The following is a 21,717-nucleotide window of genomic DNA, read 5'->3' on the forward strand; positions in this document are numbered from 1 at the left end:
GTCATTCCTAACCTGTAAAAGCAATGTTCGTCTTCGGGACACAATTTAAGATATTTTGGATATTTAAGATATGTCTTTCATACTTTTCTGGACCTTGACAGTGTAATTAACTTGGCAGTCTATGGGACAGTCACAAGACTCCCAGTTTTCATCCAAAATATTTTAAATTGTGTTCCGGAGACTAACGAAGCATTTACCAATTTGGAACAATATGGGGGGAAAGTGATTAGATTTTCATTTTGGTGTGGAGTATCCCTTTAAGAGAGCACCACACAAAGCTCAGTGTGGACACAATACACCTGAGTGATTTTAGAAAAAAAAGCCACTGTCCACATCCACTAAACTCATTAATTCGTTACAAATGCCAAATATACAGGGAATATACTGTCAAATTCAAATAGTGATTATTTAGACCCATTATTCCAGATTCAGGATGTAAACTGCACTGTTACTTTAGTATCAAGTCAAATGTGTGATTTTATTGTGCTGTTTTGTCCTTTGTGGAACTTGGCAGCCTGTCACTATTTGGAAAAGAACAGCACAATCATTCTTCAAAGTTTCTTCTTTTTGTGTTCTTTTGTGACATAAGGCTGACTAAATTAACACATGATTTAAATTTTTGGGCAAATTATCCATTTTAAATGTGACGAATGTAAACCAAATTTAGAGTGTAGAGTACATGTATTACTGTCTGACTCACACTTCTCCAAGATTGTTTGTGGAAGGCACCTGCTGAACCGAAAGGTCATAAAAATATCAGCCCCAGGACATCAGACTGGTTTCCATTGGGGCAGCCCTATCAGCATCCCACACATAGCAGGCTCCACCCCGTACCTCACACCCATCCATCACATGATCACAGTGGCATCACAGTACATAGCGGTACCTACAAGGGTTCGAGGGACTGTCCAAAACAACATAACCTTTGACCCAAGATTAGTCAACTCATGCTGTGTGCTTGGTCCTCATGCAGTTTTAGGCTCAGTGAGAAGAGATCAAACGAAGGGAGATTGTGTTCCTGGATCCAGGGCAAATGGTGATGTCCTGAACGCAGACAGGGGGCGCTACATAATGCCAGCTCTACCCCATCCACCCCAGCCTGTCCTGCAGCCAGTCAGTCACAGGCATTCAGCGCAGGGCATGCACAGATCTAAAGCACAGGCACGGTCACCGCTTCCATCAGAGAGACAGAAAGAAAGAGAGAGAGAGACAGAGAGGAGGAACATTCGTCTTTTTGAGTTGCCAGAGATCAGATACTGATCACATTTCATCCCAAAATCAAAAGTAAAAGAAATAACACAGACGAAAAATTTTGCCGATTTGAAGGACTATTAAGACTTTTCACACTGTGATTTTTTATGAAAATAAAGCACAATTTATACCTAAATGCATTGGAGAAATGCTATACTGTAATACAGTATAAATTTCAATATTATTGAGTACAAGCACAACACAATAACAAAGAAATATGTTACAAATAACATTAAGAAATGTGAAATTTGGGGAGACTGTCATGAAAATGCCAATCTACAAAAATCTTAATGGTCATTAAAAATATGTGTATATTTATTTTGATTTTGAGATGGAAAAATAACCCTGAAATGCTCTTGTCAGGTTTTGTGAGAGCCGCTCGATAACTCTTTCCTGTGAGAAATAAAAATGTCTACCTCTAGCATTACTTACTGAGTCAAATCCTTAAATCTCAAGACATTTTTCAACTTACTGCTGACAGTTTTGGGGCATAAAGAAATTTTGCCTATTAGTTACAAGAATTAACACTTGATATTATCCTCTCCTGCAATCGTTATGTTTTTTTTATTTTTTATTTTTTTTTATCCTTGTAATCCTTGTCCAGTAATCAAAATTGAGAAAAAAGATAAAAAGGTGCAATGTGACTAAGCTGTATATGTGCTTTAGCAGTAACAAAAAATGCACTCTTAAATAGTAATAGAATGAGACAATTGAATTAGCCACAGAATTTATACTATTCGGATAAATTAGAATAATGATCGTTAGACCCATCATTCCAAAACTGACTTGAGATGTACACTACACTGGTACTTTACTAAGTTAATATTAAAAAATAATTATTATTATAATAATAAATACTACTCTGTCTATAGTACTGAATACAAACTCAATTAAACACCAGAGAGCTGTCACCACAGACTAAATATACAAGGTTAAGTCAGCCACTGAGAAAAAACTGGTGTAACAAAAATACTAGACATCTCCAGAAACATCGGCCCGCAAAACTTTAAACTAAACTAGTTTATAAACTCTTAAAACCAGATCATTAGCCAAATGCATGCATGTGCAAATGCTCGAAAAAAATATTGAAATACTTTTATTAAACATTTGATTTAGAATAGAATTTAAGGTAACACCTTATTTTAAATTGTCTTTGTTATGTGATGTACTTATTAAAAATTAAAATTAAATTTAAAAATAAATTAAATAAATTTATTAAAATGTACTTATTATAGTATATTAAAAAAAATGATTTGTGTAGATAGTTTAGATAATGAACTTTTTACTTAAACAGTTTACGTAATATGTATCTTTGTTTAGTTGTTTTTATTTCTATTGCAAAATTCAAACAAAAATTTGTTATTTTTTTTATGTTTGTATTTTCTCTACTGCTTACAAGTTTTCTATTTTATTATTAAATTTTTATGTAATAATAAATTATTTGAAGAGCGTTTACTTAAATCAGAAATATTGAAAGGCTCCATGCTAGTTTCATTTCATTTTTTAAAATCAAGGAATGTTTATTATTTTTGTTGTGTTAGTCAGTTTAACTGTAAATTGTGAAACTTACTGGCATTGTTATTGACTATTAATTACTGATTGATGATATAACTGACTCCTTAAAAATTGGTAATACATTTCACAAATGATTACAGAAAATGTCCAATTTGTTGGTTGGTTGGAGTTTTAAAGCAACTCCAGCTTTTTTAGCTATTTTCATGGCGAGTAAAAATTTGAAATAATAAAAAAGGACAATTTACAAGACAATTAAATAAAAAAACGATATCAGGTTTTTAGGTGAAAACTCTAGGATGGATTCAGGGTTAACTGTTAAAAAATTGAAATTTTGTCTACTAAAAGTCTCTCCAGCTGAACTATTGAACACACTGTACTTCCATCCCTCAGAGCCTTGATCCATTCTCATCCGAAATCAAAAATGGCACTACCCCGACTAAGGCCAATGGCTCACTGCTCTGATAACCAGAGCTGCATTATTCATACACATGAGTATTTGCACATGCATGAACATAACACGCACTCTTTCTTTCTCTGTGTGGCACACAAAGAAGAGTCTCTACACTGAATAATTCAGCAGGGAGAGACGGCAGCTGGCCTCCCTCAACACTACTCCATAACAGACCCCACTGCACATGTGCACACGCTTAGACCTTGAGCGTGTGGGTAACACGGGTGGGCGTCAGCAGAATGGCCTGGCAGAAACGTCCAGACCAGTTCACATGCATTCAAATAGCTTATTCCTGCCTTAATGTCCCAGGCTGGAATTGCAAACTGGGGTGTGGTATATATGCATGCACATATGTTTTCCTGTCTAGATGGGTGTGTACATGCAGTACAGTATCTGTGTCTAGGTGAGTCCTAATCTAGGTCACCACCTCCCTGTTTCCAATATAAACATAGTCTTAAAGGTCAAGTCTTGTCAATGTTAAAACAGCAGTTTAATAAGCAGATCTGCAAAGTCACTGTGAGGAGCATTCTGATTTATGGTTTTCGCTTGCCTAATGATAAAAAGGCATAAAAATCCTACAGATTTACAATGAAGGAGGGACCTGCACTATATCTAGAGATCAGAATATCATAGAGACTGGGAAATGGGCTCGTTTGACTTCAGCTAGTAAGCAGCCACATAACAACCAACCAGAATACCCGCATACAGCATGAGCTAAAACATAATGATAATATGATCTAAAACATTTACAACTTACCTTCGTGAATTTTACACAAAACTAGAGGAAGTCTTTTGTGACGTTCACGTTGTTGAACATAATACAGAACTTTGCATAGACTAAACTAATCAAGTCTAACAGTTTTCAAGGATTTACCAATCTGGACCATTTAACAGATAAATTAAATGGTCCAAATTGTTATGCCTTTTTATCATTAGGCAAGCGAAAACCAGTGTTGGGAACGTTACTTTAAAAAAGTAATTAGTTATAGTTACTCACTACTTGTTCCAAAAAGTAACTGAGTTAGTAACTGAATTACTCTATAATAAAAGTAATTCGTTACCAGGGAAAGTAACTATTTGCGTTACTGTAAAAAAAAAAAAAGTTGCTATATGTCAAAGTATTTTTTTTTTTAGCAGTTTTCACAAGTCAGTTGAAATAAGTAGAACAGACAGGTGTTCGTACATAACTTTCGAGATTTATTGCACGTCAACAGACAGCAAGAGTTTTATCCTGCACTCTTTGTAAGAAAAGTGTTTTTGGCCACTAGCTTTGTAGATGCGTGTGTCACACATTACATGCACGTTCTTGCCTTTGACTATAATGAATTTGAAGTAGTGCTTATATCTCCACCTTGAAGATTTGATGTAGTTAGCAGACACTGCCCCGTGGCCAGTGCCGTTGAGGAGGGATCTCCTCTCGCAGGCCAGGGGCTCAAATTGGCACCCTCAGCTGGAATTGTGGTCCCTCCATGTGTGGGCGCTCAACGGTTACCCGCTGATCTCTCAGTGGGATTGCTAAATACCATCACTCAGGCAAGAGCACCGTCGACACGACGGCTGTATACCTCAAAGTGGTCGGTGTTCTCCAGCTGGTGCACAGCTCGGGGATGCTCACCCCTTAGTTGTGAGGTGACGGAGGTTCTCTCCTTCCTACAGGAGCTGTTGGATAAGGGCAGAGCCCCCTCCACGCTCAAAGTTTACATGGCGGCTATCGCAGCATTTTCTGAGACAGCGCTCGGTCAGTCAATAGGAAGGAACGATTTGGTCATCCGCTTCCTTAGAGGAGCTAGGAGGCTGAATCCTCCCAGACCTCCGTCAGTCCCTGTATGGGACCTCGCAACGGTTTTGGAGGCCATAAAAGGTTCCCCTTTCGAGCCTATCCTAACGATTAGCCTCAAACATCTGTCGTTCGAGACAGTGTTCTTGTTGGCTCTCGCTTCAGTGAAGCGTGTGGGTGACCTTCACGCGCTCTCGTCGTGCTTGGAGTTTGGGCCTAATGACTCAAGGGTCATACTCAAACCTAGGCACGGTTATGTGCCGAAATCCCTCAACACGCCGTTTCGGGCTCAGGTTATTGCCCTGTCAGCCCTGCCGGTGTCAGGAGAGGATAGAGACTCGAGTCTTCTTTGCCCTGTCAGGGTTTTAAGAGCTTATGTGTCTCGCTCCGCTGTCTTTCGACAGACTGAGCAGCTGTTTGTCTCGTTCAGTGGACGTTCCAAAGGAATGGCTGTTTCGAGACAGTCTCTATCCAGATGGATAGTTGATGCCATAGCGTTAGCTTACGCTTCCAGGGGCCTTCAGTGCCCGTTGGGCGTCAGAGCACACTCCACAAGAGGCGTCGCCTCGTCGCGGGCTCGTCGCGCCTCGTACTCGGTTACTAACGTAACCTCGGTTCTCTCTAGAAGAGGGAACGAGTACTGCGTTCTCTGCCGTGCGTACGATTCACTCTGGTTCGCTTCGGCGATGAAATAAATCAGGTGAGTCAGCCTTTTCGAGCTCCTTTTATAGGGTTAGGCCACACCCGTCTCGGCGGGAAGTGGCATGAAGGGCGCGAAGCGCCCTTATTGGTCTGATGTTGCATCAGCCTGCGCTCGATAGGCTGTGCAGTTGCCGCAGAGCAGCCAATGAGCGAGCAAGCCGTCTCGCCTATGGCTGTGTGCTGCTGCAAATGCGCTTTACAACAATTCAAAATTAAGGATAATTTTTTGCTTCAGTATTTAGTGAAAAGAGACTTTTCCCATAGCGTCTTAGCTAAGACGCAGTACTCGTTCCCTCTTCTAGAGAGAACCGAGGTTACGTTAGTAACGGAGTACGTTTTCATGAGCTGTATGCCAAAATCATCAGTATTAAAACAATAAAAGACCTGAAATATTTCAGTTGGTGTGCAATGAATCTAAAATATATGAAGGTTTAATTTTTATCTTTATCTTTAAGATAAATCTTAACTTTATCACAATATGCTAATTTTTTGAGAAGGACCTGTATATATATACAAACATATAAGTTGTGCTACTATATATTTTTGTGTACATTTTGTGGAAATTTTAAGCAAATAAATGCAGTTTTTTGTGAGCAGAAGTAACTTCTTATGAGACAAGTTCTTATATGTTCCAAACATTTGAACAAAAAAAATAATTTTCAGCAAAAAAAAATAATACTACTTCATGGCAAACTATAAAGATTTATTCCAAGGAAACTGCACAATTCACTTGCCACTGATAGTTTTTATTTTTATTTTTTTGGGCTTAACATAAAACCCCCCTGATGCTACAACTGCCATCAGGCCATATGCTATCTGACCCAGCCTGATATTCGCTCCAGTCAGCCTCTCCTCTTTGCTCTTCTGGAAAATGCACTGTCAGTAACTTCACTCCTCCTTTGCTGTAGTCATATTATTCAAATCTCTCTTTTCTGCTGAGCTAAAGCTCTTTAACTCATCTGGCCCGGGCTGGCTGAGTTTTATTACTCATACAGTGATTTTTAATGAAATGTAGAGGCTTTTAATGCATTGTTTGGCCAGAGCTTCACATCTGAGAACTTATGTGGATTTCCTCTCTGACAACTCAAGGAGAAGAAGAAGAAGAAAAGAGAGAGAAGGACTAAGAGGTCTGGTGAAATTTTCAGAAGAGCCGCTACAGAGGCTAAATGACTCATTCGCACACACGCAGTCCCATGCAGCTTTGGCAGACGCCCCATACCTGCCAGAAGTCCTGCAGAGAGGGAGGGGTGCACAGGAAGGGGGAGGGGGGTCCATAGGGATGGATGGAGAAGTAAAGAGATGGCAGAGGAGAGAACGATGGGGTTTATTGGTTAGATGGACACAGAAAGAGTCAAAAGAGCACAAATTAATCACTGTCACCACAAACGCAACACAACAATTATATCCTCAAAAAAAAAAAAATGGAAGACATCTTGATGCCTAGAGGAACAGTGAATTCATCTGATAAGAGAGATTGAACATTAATATACAGTTACATGTTCATACACATAATTACATATTGTCAGTGTTAGGGAGCTACTAAGTTTGGGAACCAAGAGCTATTTAATGCGAAAAATTGAAAAATGTTGTTGAACTCATAAGTTATGGGTTTGAATTGGTCTATCGGCTGACTCACTGACTGAACCAGACGTAGTGAATCTTGCAAATCAACCACAAGCTATTAATTACATCCATACTAAATTAAAAGAAGAATAGAAGAGAAGAAACTATTTTTGTTTTTATTGCACTCAAAAAGCCTTCTTGTAGCTTCATAGCATTACGGTTGAACCGCTGATGTCAAATGGACTATTATAACAATGTCCTCACTACCTTTTTGGGCCTTGAATGTGCTAAAAAGCTCTTGGATTTCATCAAAAATATCTTAATTTGTGTTGTGTAATTAACGATAGAATTTTCATTTTTGGGTGAACTATTTCTTTAAAGTATGAGATAGACTGACTAGTAGTTTCATCTTGACAAACTAGTTTCAATGTAGCTTCCCAAACACTAACAACATATTTTTGGAAAACACACATAGTGTTTGCAAAATGCCTGTGCACATTAAAATGGGCTGAAGGGAACGCACACACACTCTCTCTCTCTCTCTCACACACACACACACACACACACACACAACTTGTTTTAGCTGTGAAAGTCACACTTGCAAAGCACCAGCTGTGATGACCTGCAAAATACTGTTGATAGATGATGAAAGAGAAGGTTAAAAGTGCTGGTGTGTTCACACGCTCACAGAAAGCAAAACAATTACACAAGAGTGTTTGTTATCATAGTGCACCCATGCGCTAACTTGCTAAAAATACGGTTCCTGGAATTTCATTTCTCAATCCAGGATTTAGTGGCCATGTAGACACGAGGAAGTGTGGAAGAAGAAGAGGACAGGGAGATGGATCCAGCAGTCCTGCCGGGACACCAGATTTGACAAAAATATGGAAATGAAGAAACAACCAGACATATTCCACATCCCTAAGGCCAACACTACCCATGGGAACCAAACGAGAACAAAGAGGAGATGGAAAGAGGGCAATATACAAAACGTGGAAATTGAATTTTTCCAGTAAAGGCTATCTAAGAAATGTTACCTCACGCATTTATACAGGACAGGAATGAGCAGATTTTACCAGGGTTTCCACCAAAATGCAACAGCTACTACAATTACTTAAACTACAAGAAAACAGAAATGTGGTGATCTCTTCAGATGATATGAGATCAGCCTGTTCAAAGGTACGTCTGTAGTGTGACAGCCGCTCTCTGAGCGGGTCATTCGACTAATGTTCCCTCTTAATGACTTTTGTTTCCAGTACAAGGAAAATGGGACAAAGTCCTGAAATCACCAACAACCCTTTGAAAATCATCAGCTGAGGCCTGCTTGTGATATTGGCATACTAAAGCCATGGACACACTAGACTTTGAGCACCTGAAATTTCTATGGATGCTAGGGCTGGGTGATATATTGAATATTAACGATAATATCGCAATCATTTTGACGACAATGTAAAATTTTTAAATATCGTGAATATTTATAATTTTTTTAAACATACTTTCTCAAAAGAACGCGCTGAATGTCCCAAAAAGGAGACAACATGTTATTGTGGACTGCTCTACATTCCTCTACCATGCAAGCTTTCATGAGTGCAGTTGCCAGATATCAATAGATCAAATCTCAGAATCAGAGCTTCGCAGTTACAAGGATACATTTTCTGCCCAGAGTTTTGCATTGCAATCTGGCAACCATGCACACACGCTCGCTCCTCATTGCAGAAGCGATGATTTGAAAGCTGGAGTTTTCTATGTTCTGTCATGAGATCTCGACTGTATTGTTTGCGATTGTCATCACTGAATAATATACAGTACAGACCAAAAGTTTGGAAACATGACTATTTTTAATGTTTTTGAAAGAAGTTTCTTCTGCTCATCAAGCCTGCATTTATTTGATCAAAAATACAGAAAAATATGTAATATTGTGAAATATTATTACAATTTAAAATAATTGTTTTTAAATTTATTATACTTTAAATTATCATTTATTTCTGTGATGCAAAGCTGAATTTTTAGGATCATTATCACATGATCCTTTAGAAATTATTCTAATATGATGATTCATTATCAAAGTTGGAAACAGTTCTGCTGCTTAATATTTTTTCAGAACATGTGATACTTTTTTTAGGATACTTTGATGAATAAAAAGTTAAAAAAAAAAAAGAAAAAAAAAAAAGCTATGTTTTTAAAACAAATATTTTGTAATAACATACACTACTGGTCAGAATTTTTTTCTTTCTTTTTTTAAAAATAAAATCAATACTTTTATTCAGCAAGGATGTGTTAAATTGATAAAAAGTGATAAAGAAAATATATTATTAGAATTTTTTATTTTTTTATTTTGAATAAATGCAGTTCTTTTTAACCTTTTATTCATCAAATATATTAGACAGCAGAACTGTTTCCAACACTCATAATAAATCAGAATATTAGAATGATTTCTAAATGATCATGTGATAGACTGGATGTTACATGTGACACTGAAGGCTGGAGTAATGATGCTGAAAATTCAGCTTTGCATCACAGGAATAAATTATTTTTTTTAAAGTATATTCAAATAGAAAACTATTATTTTAAGTTGTAATAATATTTCACAATATCACTGTTTTTTCTGTATTTTTGATCAAATAAATGCAGGCTTGATGAGCAGAAGAAACTTCTTTCAAAAACATTAAAAATAGTAATGTTTCCAAACTTTTGGTCTGTACTGTATATATATATATATATATATATATATATATATATATATATATATATATATATATATATATATATATATATATATATATATATATATATATATATATATATATATATACAGTACAGACCAAAAGTTTGGACAAATCTTCTCATTCAAAGAGTTTTCTTTATTTTCATGACTATGAAAATTGTAGAGTCACACTGAAGGCATCAAGGGCTGTTTGACCAAGAAGGAGAGTGATGGGGTGCTGCGCCAGATGACCTGGCCTCCACAGTCACCGGTCCTGATCCCAATCGAGATGTTTTAGGGGTGAGCTGGACCGCAGACAGAAGGCAAAAGGGCCAACAAGTGCTAAGCATCTCTCGGGGAACTCCTTCAAGACTGTTGGAAGACCATTTCAGGTGACTACCTCTTGAAGCTCATCAAGAGAATGCCAAGAGTGTGCAAAGCAGTAATCAAAGCAAAAGGCGGCTACTTTGAAGAACCTAGAATATGACATATTTTCAGTTGTTTCACACTTTTTTTGTTATGTATATAATTCCACATATAATTCCACATGTGTTAATTCATAGTTTTGATGCCTTCAGTGTGAATCTACAATTTTCATAGTCATGAAAATAAAGAAAACTCTTTGAATGAGGTGTGTCCAAACTATATATATATATATATATATATAATATTAGGGGTGTAACGGTACGCAAAAATCACGGTTCGGTACGTACCTCGGTTTTAAAGTCACGGTTCGGTTCATTTTCGGTACAGTAAGGGAAAGAAATGCAAACATTAAACTGCAGGTTGTTCATTACTATAAACTTATTGTAACAATTTGTTTACACTTTTTTAAAATACTTTTTAATAATAATAATATATATAAAATTAAAAAAGAATTAGAAATAAAATACTGCTGCAAAGTTCTCCACTAAATAAAATACTCAAACCAAGTCTCAAACCAATATCATATAATAAAATATAATGAAAAATATAAATAAATAACAATGATTACAGTGCAGCATTACCAATCCCAGCTTCTAGGCCTGCTCATATTTAAAAAATATATACATAACTTTTCCAAAGTGTAAAGTTGCAGCATCAACAGTTTCAGTTTTTAGACAGCAATGCATTTTATGAACGACTGTTTCTTAAACCTTAAAGAGGAGGTAATTCTGACTTTACTACGACAATCTGGTGCTTCTGAATCAACTTCTGTAAGTATGTTTTGATTTTAGTTTAAGTATTTGCTATTGAATGTTCAAATGGAGAGTTTTGCGTGTTGCCTGTGTGTGAGAGATAGAGAGAGAGAGAGAGAGATGGTCACACAGTGGAGTCAGCTGTGTTAACCGTCCGTGGCTTGTGTACTGCAAACACATACGAGTTTCATCACTGTGTCTGTCACGCGACTGTTCCTCTTTTGGCTTTCAACTGATGGTAAAACTAAGGACATTATTCTTTACATTTATTTAGAAAGATGAAGCTCACAATTATGGACATGGTGTTACATTTCCAACAAGTGCTTGGGGTGTTCAGCCAATCACAATGCTTTGGGTCAGTTGGCCAATCAGAGCAGATTGCTCTTGTTGGAAGGAGGGACTTTGTAAAAAACTACGCGTTTGAGAGAGGCGGGGCATAGAGGTCATACAATAATCTACAGTATTTGAAAAATAATGTGTTTTTTAACATTAAGCATGTCAACATATTCTGTTACACCAAATACATAAAATTGTGATCTTAAAAAAAAAAATCACCATATGACCCCTTTAATTATTTATATATATATATATATATAAAAAAAATTACCTCTCAGATATTGTATACTGAAGTAGATTTTTTTTTTTTTTTTTTTTTTTTTACATTTAAATAAGTTTTTTAGGGAAATGTTGTAATATTGCAACGTTGGCCATAGTTAGGAGCAGAACAGATATACAGAGCATTTACACATTAATTTGTAGGGTTGACTGCTTACTTAGCCCCATAACAGTATATATCATGAGTAATAATCACACAACAATCCTATTTTTACGAATAAGCATGTATTAATTATTTGCACTAAACATTTTGTATTTACTTTGTAACAATAGCTGTTCTGTCTAAATAGTTTTTTGATTTTGTTTTTTTAATGGGGGCAAAATATTTTTTTCTTTTTTTTATAATTAAAAGCAAATGCAAACATATATGCAAATGCAAAGATATATATATATATCAAATATCATTAAAAAATTGTCTATCTATATATATATCTATATATATATATATATTGCCCAGCCCTAATGGATGCTGCAACTTTATAATATGATGTCACACTCTCCTCCATCTTAAAAAAATAAAATGCTATCTACTCTAATTCAACACTGCAATACTGCAGATTTAAAGTTTGTGTTCTTTTATTTCAGATAAGAGACCATGATCACGCCAATTTTCTATTTATACAAGTTTGCAGGGCAGAGCTGACCAAACAAAAAATTTGCAACACAGCAAAATTAACCTGGGGTTTTTACCGAGTTTAATACGAAGAAAGGTGGGTTGTGTTTTTTAACTGAGTTAACCAAAAACGTTTATATCGAGCATTGTGAACCTGTTCCTGTTTTAAACCAGGTTGGATTTGTTTGATTTTGTCAACTCACTGAAACTCAAAAGTTTGTTCAGGTAGCTTCATGAATCATGCCACCGAGCTTGCATTCATTGTCTCCATGCATTTGCATATGTATAAATGAAAAAGAAAGTGTAGTGTGACCAGCTCCTATGCTGAGTTCACAGCATATCGTAATTACTATAATTCCGAGATGACAACACGTGACATTTCACTCATAGCTTTCCTTGTCCTCGGACTAATGAACCTGGCAGCGGTCATGTGGTACACATGTCACTGGTCCAAGTCATAACTCTCAGAACATTCAGAGTTTACAAGTTGTAATTACGAGATCTGGAGCACATGACACTTTTGACGTTAATAGTGTTGCCATAAAAACACATAATTAATCTGCCTGTAGAATATCATGTGTTGTCATCTCGGAATTACGGTAAATACGACATGGCGTGAACACAGCTTTAAGCCAGGTTCTGCTCCACTTTTAATAAAAAACACACCTGAACCAGCTTATTGATATCTTCAGAAACACTTGATAATTTTGATGCCTGTTTGGCTTAGAAAAACAACAGTGTTTTGGAACAACTAACTAAAAGTAGCAACTACTTTTTCTAGCATAATTTTTTTTATAGTCTAAGAGTAGTTCAGCATTATTCAAAGTAGTATAGCATATACAAAATTATATTAGCTACAAATATGGCTCTGATTACAGAACAGAAATTATATAATCTGATATATATTTTAAGTAAACTTAATAGGACATAAAATAGCTTCGAATTATTATTTTTTTTTTCCGCATTTTTAAATGATCTGCTTGAGAGATCAAGTAAGTAGAGCAAGGCAAGGATAGACATGTTTAAAAGGTAAACACAGCAGAGGTGGGTTTAAAGATTGTAACCTAGAGACATCGAGAAAGAGAAAGCACAGATTGGAGGCCAGTTTTACGTAAATTAGAGAAAACACACGACAATATAAATTACAACAAATGGCCCCGATAAGAATGTATGTGTTAACTTGTCATGCAAAACGTTTCAAGTGTGCAATGAGTGTTTTACACTGCACAAGAGTGACCATCTCAAAGCGTGCTCACGATTGAGCTGTGGATGAGGTTCTGTGGAGAGAGAGAGTGAAAGATTTTTATGAAGAGTGAATGAGAACAAACGTCTCCATCCTGCGTCATCCTGTCGAGCTGCACAATAGCAAAGTAACTATTCGGTTCCCACTCACACGCCCACATATGCACACGCACACAGATCGCGCTGCTTACCTTTCCATCAAAGCGTTTCACCACAAACTGATCCAGACCAAGGTCTGTAAGAGAGAGACACAGAGAGGAAGACACAATCAAACACAATAATAAATAAATAATAAATAAAATAATAATATACCATTTTATCAGACTAAACTACAGTTTGATACTAAATGATTTTATATACTACAAGTGAAGAGTTTAGAATAATTAAGATTTTGTGATGTTTTTAAAGCAAGTCTCTTATGTTACCAAGACTGCATTTAGTTGATCAAAAATACAGTAACTCCAGTCTTCAGTGTTACATGATCCTTCGAAAATCTTTCTAATATTATGATTTGGTGCTTAAGAAGCTTCCTTATTCTTACTGATGTTGAAAACAGGTGAGAAAACAGAAACTTTCTGTAACATTAAAAATGCCTTTACTTCACTTTTAATCAATTGAATGGGTCATTGCTAAACAAAAATGTTATTATTACTATTTTTTTTTTCCTTTTAGATGGTGGTGTATCATGCTTAATAAATACATACAAATATCAAACAGGAAAAAACTTTTTTCAACACTGATAATAATAATGTTCCTTGAGCAGAAAATCATCATATTAGAATGATTTCTGAAAGATCATGTGACGATGAAAGAAAATTCAGCTTTTATCACAGGAATAAATTACATTTTAAAATATTTTCAAATAGAAAACAGTTATTGTAAGTCTTTTTTTTTAGATAATTTGTTATATATCTGCTAAATGATTAAATGTTATAATATTACTTTATTGATGTTCAAATAAATCATTGGTGGCGAGTACAAAAGCTTTCTTTCAAAAACATAAAAATGTTTTCTCTATGCAGTGATTCTTTAGAATGTGGTTAAAATTAGAGCTGAAACAACGAATCGATTTAATCGATTAAAATCGATTATTAAAATAGTTGTCAACTAATTTAGTCATCGATTCGTTGCTAAATAACTTATTTGCCGTAAGCGGCTCATTTTGGGCATTTTTCAAATCTGCGGTGACCAAAGTGTGGCAGTAATGAGCCACCGGAGGTTTTACTCAGCCAGTACAACAGGAGAAGTAGCGAATAGCCAATAGCTGGCCTCGTTTTATGTCACGTGCTTCCCGAAACAGCGTCTCTGCAGCATTCAGCGGGATGTGGGAGTACTTTACTTTGAGCCTTCAAAAAAGAAGATTAACCTGTAAACTCTGCACTACTGAACTGTTTAAGGGGACGTTCACATATCGCGTCTTTTGCACGCTCATGTTCATTATTTCCAATGTAGGCGCGCAGTATGCGCGCTCATAATGGAAGCGACGCGGTCGTTTTTTCCAGGCGTGTCCGCACCGCATAGATTTAAAAACATCTCAACTTTTCAGAATGCGGCAAGCGCACCGCAGGTCATGTGACAAGAACTAAATAATCAGCTTCATCCTTTCCCGTAACAACGTTTAAAGCTCAGCCAAGATGAAGGAACAGCTGATCATAGCTGTATATGGATTTCCATTTTGAAATAAATTTAGTAGCAGAGCTACTGCAAGCGATTTTTAGAGCTGCAAATCCATTTATCCTTTGCTGAAATTTCCGCGTCTTCAAGGAGAGAGCACGTCATGGTTGCTTAGCAAAGGCAGACGCCTCAGGAGCGCAACTGCACGAGCGCTTTGGAAAGGAGGAGAAAGCGGTGCGCACAGTCTATGGGTGCGCCTAGCGTTTTAGGCGCGATATGTGAACGGCCCCTAAGCCTTTTATTTGTGCAGATTCTCCAGTACAATGTTGTTTGCAAATGTTTAGTCGTAAAAGCTGATAACATTGCTTTTTAACAGTTAACATTTAAAGCTTTACCAACATGTTCTGTGATCAGTTTGTCGTTTACCAGTTCAAAATTCAGTCGTACAGCCTAATTATGACTGAATGAGAGAGGTAAATGTTTAAAGATATTTAAAATGCACTTTTTTTCTAAGTATTCACTGCTCTTTTTCACACAGCAGGTTTTTTGTCTGTGTCCGATTTTTTTTTTCTGGACAAACATGGATTTTACTTTAAATTGTGAGTTCCATTCAGGTTTATCCTTATTCTTCGTGAAAATATGTTCTGAAAGATTCCTTAAGCTTTGTTCGGGATGTTAAACTACTTTAGGAGCTCTAAGGACTGCCATGGTGAAAACATTATTTTAAATCTCCTTGTGAAATTTGCTAGAGTATGGGTCAGTGTTTTGATTGCAGAAAAGTTCAACAAAAGGATTACTAACACATAATAAAACAACTCCAGGTATATTTTTGATGAGGATATGACAATGCAAAATGGTTAAAATCTCTTAAAAATCTATGCTGAATGATAAAGACCCTTTATTAATAATTTACTTGGGGGGGGATGGAAAAAACTAAAATATAAGTACATAAACCGTTTAATCGATTAATCGTAAAAATAATCGACAGATTAATCGATTATCAAAATAATCATTAGTTGCAGCCCTAGTTAAAATGCATGCTCATGCTGTCTGTTTTGGAACGGCTTTCTCTGTGGTAAAGTGCCTATGAGGACTTGCTGACTAAATAGCCAACTCACTAGATTTGGAAGAGAGTTTTTAAAAAAAGTGAAAGTGAAAAAAAAGTGACGTGACATTCAGCCATTCAAGTATGGTGACCCATACTCAGAATTCGTGCTCTGCATTTAACCCATCCGAAGTGCACACAAACAGAGCAATGAACACACACACACACTGTGACACACACCCGGAGCAGTGGGCAGCCATTTATGCTGCGGCGCCCGGGGAGCAGTTGGGGGTTCAGTGCCTTGCTCAAGGGCATCTCAGTCGTGGTATTGAGGGTGGCGAAAGCACTTTACATGCACTCCCCCCAACTACAATTCCTGCCAGCCACGACTTCCCCTATCACACATAAACAAACCTATTTATAAACAGATCTTTGAATCCCTGCAGTCATTTGCATTTATAGATGTCACTACAGGAACTGGACGATTACTGATGTGTATAAGTGATTAATATAAGCTATTAAGGCTCATTTCCATGTTCCAGAAGATCCAAATAAATGTCAGAGTCAGAGTCGTTCAGCATCAAATCATTTCTCCATTAATCTTGTGCTGAATGCAGTAGAGGGCTGAACTGAGGATGAACAGCAAAGACTCTGCTGATCTAAAGTCAGCTTCATGAGTCAAGGCTTTATCTCCTTTTGCCTGAATTACTGCAGCAATGCGGCGTGGCATGAAGTCGATCAGTCTGTGGCACTGCTCAGGTGTTATGCGAGGAAAGGTTGCTCTGATGGTGGCCTTCAGCTCTGCTGCTTATTCTTGGGTCTGTCATATCGCATCTTCCTCTTCACAATACCCCATAGATTTTCTATGGGGTTAAGGTCAGGCGAGTTTGCTGGCCAATTAAGAACAGGGATACCATGGTCCATAAACCAGGTACTGGAAGCTTTGGCACTGTGTGCAGGTGCCAAGTCCTGTTGGAAAATGAAATCTGCATCTCCATAAAGTTGGTCAGCAGGAGGAAGCATGAAATGCTCTAAAACTTCCTGGTATATGGCTGTGTTGAACTTGGACCTCAGAAAACACAGTGGACCAACACCAGCAGATGACATGGCACCCCAAACCATCACTGACTGTGGAAACTTTACACTGGACCTCAAGCAACGTGGATTGTGTGCCTCTCCTCTCTTCCTCCAGACTCTGGGACCCTGATATCCAAAGGAAATGCAAAATTTACTTTCATCAGAGAACATAACCTTGGACCACTCAGCAGCAGTCCAGTCCTTTTTGTCTGTAGACGCTTCTGACGCTGTCTGTTGTTCAAGAGTGGCTTGACACAAGGGATGCGACAGCTGAAACCCATGTCTTGTATATGTCTGTGTGTAGTGGTTCTTGAAGCACTGACTCCAGCTGCAGTCCACTCTTTGTGAATCTCCCCCACATTTTTGAATGGGTTTTGTTTCACAATCCTCTCCAGGGTTGCTTGTACTATTGCTTGTAAACGTTTTCTACCACATGTTTTCCTTCCCTTCACCTCTCTATTAATGTGCTTGGACACTGAGCTCTGTGAACAGCCAGCCTCTTTTGCAATGACCTTTTGTGCCTTGCCCTCCTTGTGCAAGGTGTCAATGGTCGTCTTTTGGACAACTATCAAGTCAGCAGTCTTCCCCATGATTGTGTAGCCTACAGAACTACATTGAGAGACCATTTAAAGGCCTTTGCAGGTGTTTTGAGTTAATTAGCTGATTAGAGTGTGGCACCAGGTGTCTTCAGTGTTGAACCTTTTCACAATATTCACATTTTCTGATATACTGAATTTGGGATTTTCCTTAGTTGTCAGTTATAATTATCAAAATTAAAAGAAATAAACATTTGAAATATATCAGTGTAATGAATGAATTTAATATACAAGTTTCACTTTTTGAACGGAATTAGTGAAATAAATGTAAAATTCGGAGTAGATCGGTTCGAAACCCGCGCCATCACAGACGTACTTAATTTTTTTTTTATCCTACTCACTTCTGCCGCGAAATGGGCGATCATACTAATAACCTGTAATCTTTACAAGAATATCTGAATCATGCAATGAGCAAGTCTGCGTTTATTAAACACTTAATATCATGTCAGTTTGTGCTTTTAGAATTGCCGAGTCTGCTGCCGTCGTTCCAGCACATCTGCAGCAGAGACCTGTCCTGAACCAGGAAGTTGGTCACCAGATAACACGGTAACCAGTTAAACCGTAACTCCTGGAAGATTAGGCAAATAGACGCTGATTTCGGACATGCATCCTCGGTAGTTCAGACTTTGTGCATTTGACTCGGGAGTGTGATGTCTGTGAGGACGCAGGTCCGGTAATTCTGCAAACAGCAGCGTACATGATAACTTCAGTCAGCTCGCCTTGACTACTGCAATTTTCCTCAATGTATATTTACAATAAAACAAAAAAGGATATGAAATACCACTGCCTCCTTTCATTTTTCATTTAAACATAATAATAGCAGCAGAAATGTACTTAGTTCAGGAAAATGTGTATATATACAGTAATTACAAATGAAACTAAATATTATATCAATTGCCTCTTTTATTACCATCGACTGTGAGTGACGTCACTTCCCAATTCAAACACGCCCAATAAAATGGCCCCACCCCTGTCACTTGATTGACAGGTTTCCGTGTAGAGATTGGAAATTCAAATGCAAAAGGAATTGCGATTCCATTTGAGTTTTGGCAGTTTACATGCACAGTGCAGAGAGAGTGAAAAAGCAAATGTGGTAATTAATATTGCTATTTAAATATGACAGGCTCATAGCTCGTAAGATATGGGAAACACAATTGCAAATGGACTTTGCATTTCCATTTTAAGAGTTTAGCTGCCATGTTTCTGCACATTGTTTCGTGAAGAACGCGTCCACAAAAGGAGTTCATTCAGAGACGTTCATTTGCATTCGGGCTGATTTTGCAGATAGCCTTTAAGTCCTAATATTAACGTTATGTTGTATAAATAACGAAGCGTATTCTATATGAAATTATGAGTTGAATCCCATTGATTAAAAACTTGCTATCAAATGCGTTACTCTACTGGTCATCTTCAGCGTGCACAGCTCAAAACAGTAATACAGAACATACTGTCATATAGGCTAACTTTATAATGAGAGCACTCATGTAAAAATGGTTAACTGTTATGGTTTCGCCGACGGTAAGTGTTAACTATCTTTATAAAAACATTATTTACCCCGTTTGTATTTGCGAGGCATTTGTTACACATTTTCCCTGTGTGTTAACATCAGTAATTATGACTGTCGAATGTCTGACTTGACTCAATGTATTTTGCCCCACCCCCAAACTTCGACTATCAGTCGAAAATCAGCAAGATTCGAAAATTCCGATTCGACTATGAAAATCTTTAGTCGGGGACACCCCTAATAATTACAAGATAAAAAACCTTTTATTTTTTCTTTTATAAGCATTAAAATTGTTGGATTCTTATCAGAAGTTGCATTCTCTTTACATAAAACATCTGAGTGGCAGGCGAGGGCAGGCGAGGGGATGACCGAGATTACGACTGAAAAGCTGAAAAGCCTAACTCCTGTCTGAAGCCCGGACTGCCTTGAGCTGAGCATATCTCTCTAATTCTGCTGCTGAAACAGGATGAATTATGGAACAGGTTTCCACGCAGCCAGATGAATAATGAATTTTGTGTTCACTTGCTCACTCTCCCTTTCTTTACAACCCCTCTTCTCTCCCTAAATGAAAGCCAGACTCTTTAAACTAACGTAAATGACATCACAAACCGCTTCAGCACACCGTGGGTCTCCTTACATCACATCCACAAGTCTAGTAGCAGTAAGAAACACACTTTACAGTGAGGGATGACTTTTTCTGAATGACAGTGCAGCGTGTTGCTTGTGCAACCAGACGAATACCAGCTAACAGATTCTCGACACTAGCACGCTTTAATCAGACAGTCAGTGTTTCTCCGTGAAGCGCAACCTCTCTGGATGTCAGACCATCTCCACTATGAATACATCAAACCCTCATAATATAAACGACAAAAAGGCTCAGGAAAACCTGTGACTTCATCATAACTGGGTGCCAAACATTATTCAAGATCTCTTCCAGCTAAACAGTTATTTTTTTGCTACGTTTACACAAGGGAACTATGTTCGGCACATCAGGATAACTGGATAACTAAAAAAAAAAAAAGACAAACACTTTGTCCAAACCCAATGAGGCACTAAACTCTAATAAAGCTGGTGAAACTGATCTCTGTAATTACAGTTACAAGGCATTTGGCTATGAGGAGAATGAATGAATGGCCATCCAAGTGTTACGTGCTAAATTGTGCCGTCTTCCACTCTATTTCTGCTATATGCATAATGCTCCACGTTCTTATACACCCACATACACACTCATCCAGTCCTAGTGCTCTGTCTTTCATTCTGAGAGAATGGGAATCTCGACTGATTCAGCTTTGCTGTAGAGCATCGAGCTTGCAACGCCAATGTTGTGGGTTTGATTCCCTGGGAATGCCTGAACTGAAAAGATGTACAGTACAGTTCATATGCAAGTAGCGCAAGGTCATGGGTTTGATTTCTAGGGAATGCATAGTCTCACGTAGCCCAAACTGAAGGTCTGGAATCTATGGCAGCTTTCACTGGCTAAGGCCCACCTATGAGGCCATTTGACCGACATGTCAAACAACCAATCACAGTTAGTTTCATTCATCAACACGTTTCGAGGCTTGGAAATGTCGCCACAATAACAGACCTGTGTGTAAAACTCTTTGACATATTTTAAAGATTCTATGCCGCGACCTTTAAATATTTCATATACTTTTGAAAATCCACTGTTAAGTTGATCCTGATAAGCGCTCATTGTCACAGTTCTAAAAAAAAAGGCTTTCTTCTTTCGTGAAGGGGTTTGGCGCCACGGTATCATTGTTTCCAGGCGGAACGTCAAAAACGCGACACACGTCTCGCGAAAATCCTGTAGAATTCAACCAATCCTATGACTACTTTGACATTCCTGAAGCGTTTCCACTTTTGTGTGCCACATGCATCCGACGTTCAGCCAACGGCCTGTGGGCGTGACGTCTGAGGCTGAGACTAGGGAATGGATGAAGTGAAAAGATGTTACGTTCAGATGCAATGCAAGCTGTTTTGAATAAAAGCCTCTTCCAAATGATTAAATGCAGATGAAGGGCCCTATCATACAACCGGAGCAATGCAGCGCAAGTGTTTTTGCTAGTTTCAGCCAGACACAGTTCTCATTTTCCTGTCCTGCGCCGCATTGTTAAAATAGCAAATGCATGTGCGTCCATTGGTGTGCTCATGGGCATGCTACCTGAAAACGAGGTATGTACAGGTGCATTAGGGTGAGGAACTGATGTTTTTTCTTTGGTATTCAAAGCGCACGTTAGTATAGGTGGGTCCACAATGCGCGTACACACTAC

The 21,717-nt window shown here is 37.7% G+C and overlaps 1 protein-coding gene and 1 long non-coding RNA gene across 3 annotated transcripts in view; both read right to left on the minus strand.

Moving 5' to 3' along the window:
• Positions 1-21,717, minus strand: part of LOC132157431 (calcium uptake protein 1, mitochondrial-like) — an 81,632-nt gene that overhangs the window by 25,744 nt on the left and 34,171 nt on the right. The window contains exon 5 of one of the 2 annotated variants that reach the window (XM_059566785.1): positions 13,803-13,846. In XM_059566785.1, the coding sequence (XP_059422768.1) occupies positions 13,803-13,846 (44 nt within the window). Of the gene's footprint in view, positions 1-13,784; positions 13,847-21,717 lie in introns of both variants that reach the window. The other variant, XM_059566784.1, reaches the window with a different exon arrangement.
• On the minus strand, positions 1,876-3,934 carry LOC132156618 (uncharacterized). Its single transcript, XR_009437481.1, has 3 exons — positions 2,478-3,934; positions 2,167-2,419; positions 1,876-2,108 (listed from the first exon to the last, which is right to left on the minus strand). It is a non-coding gene; the product is annotated as an uncharacterized LOC132156618 (long non-coding RNA).

The sequence above is a fragment of the Carassius carassius genome, chromosome 14, assembly GCF_963082965.1.
Source record: "Carassius carassius chromosome 14, fCarCar2.1, whole genome shotgun sequence".
NCBI classification, from domain to species: domain Eukaryota; kingdom Metazoa; phylum Chordata; class Actinopteri; order Cypriniformes; family Cyprinidae; genus Carassius; species Carassius carassius.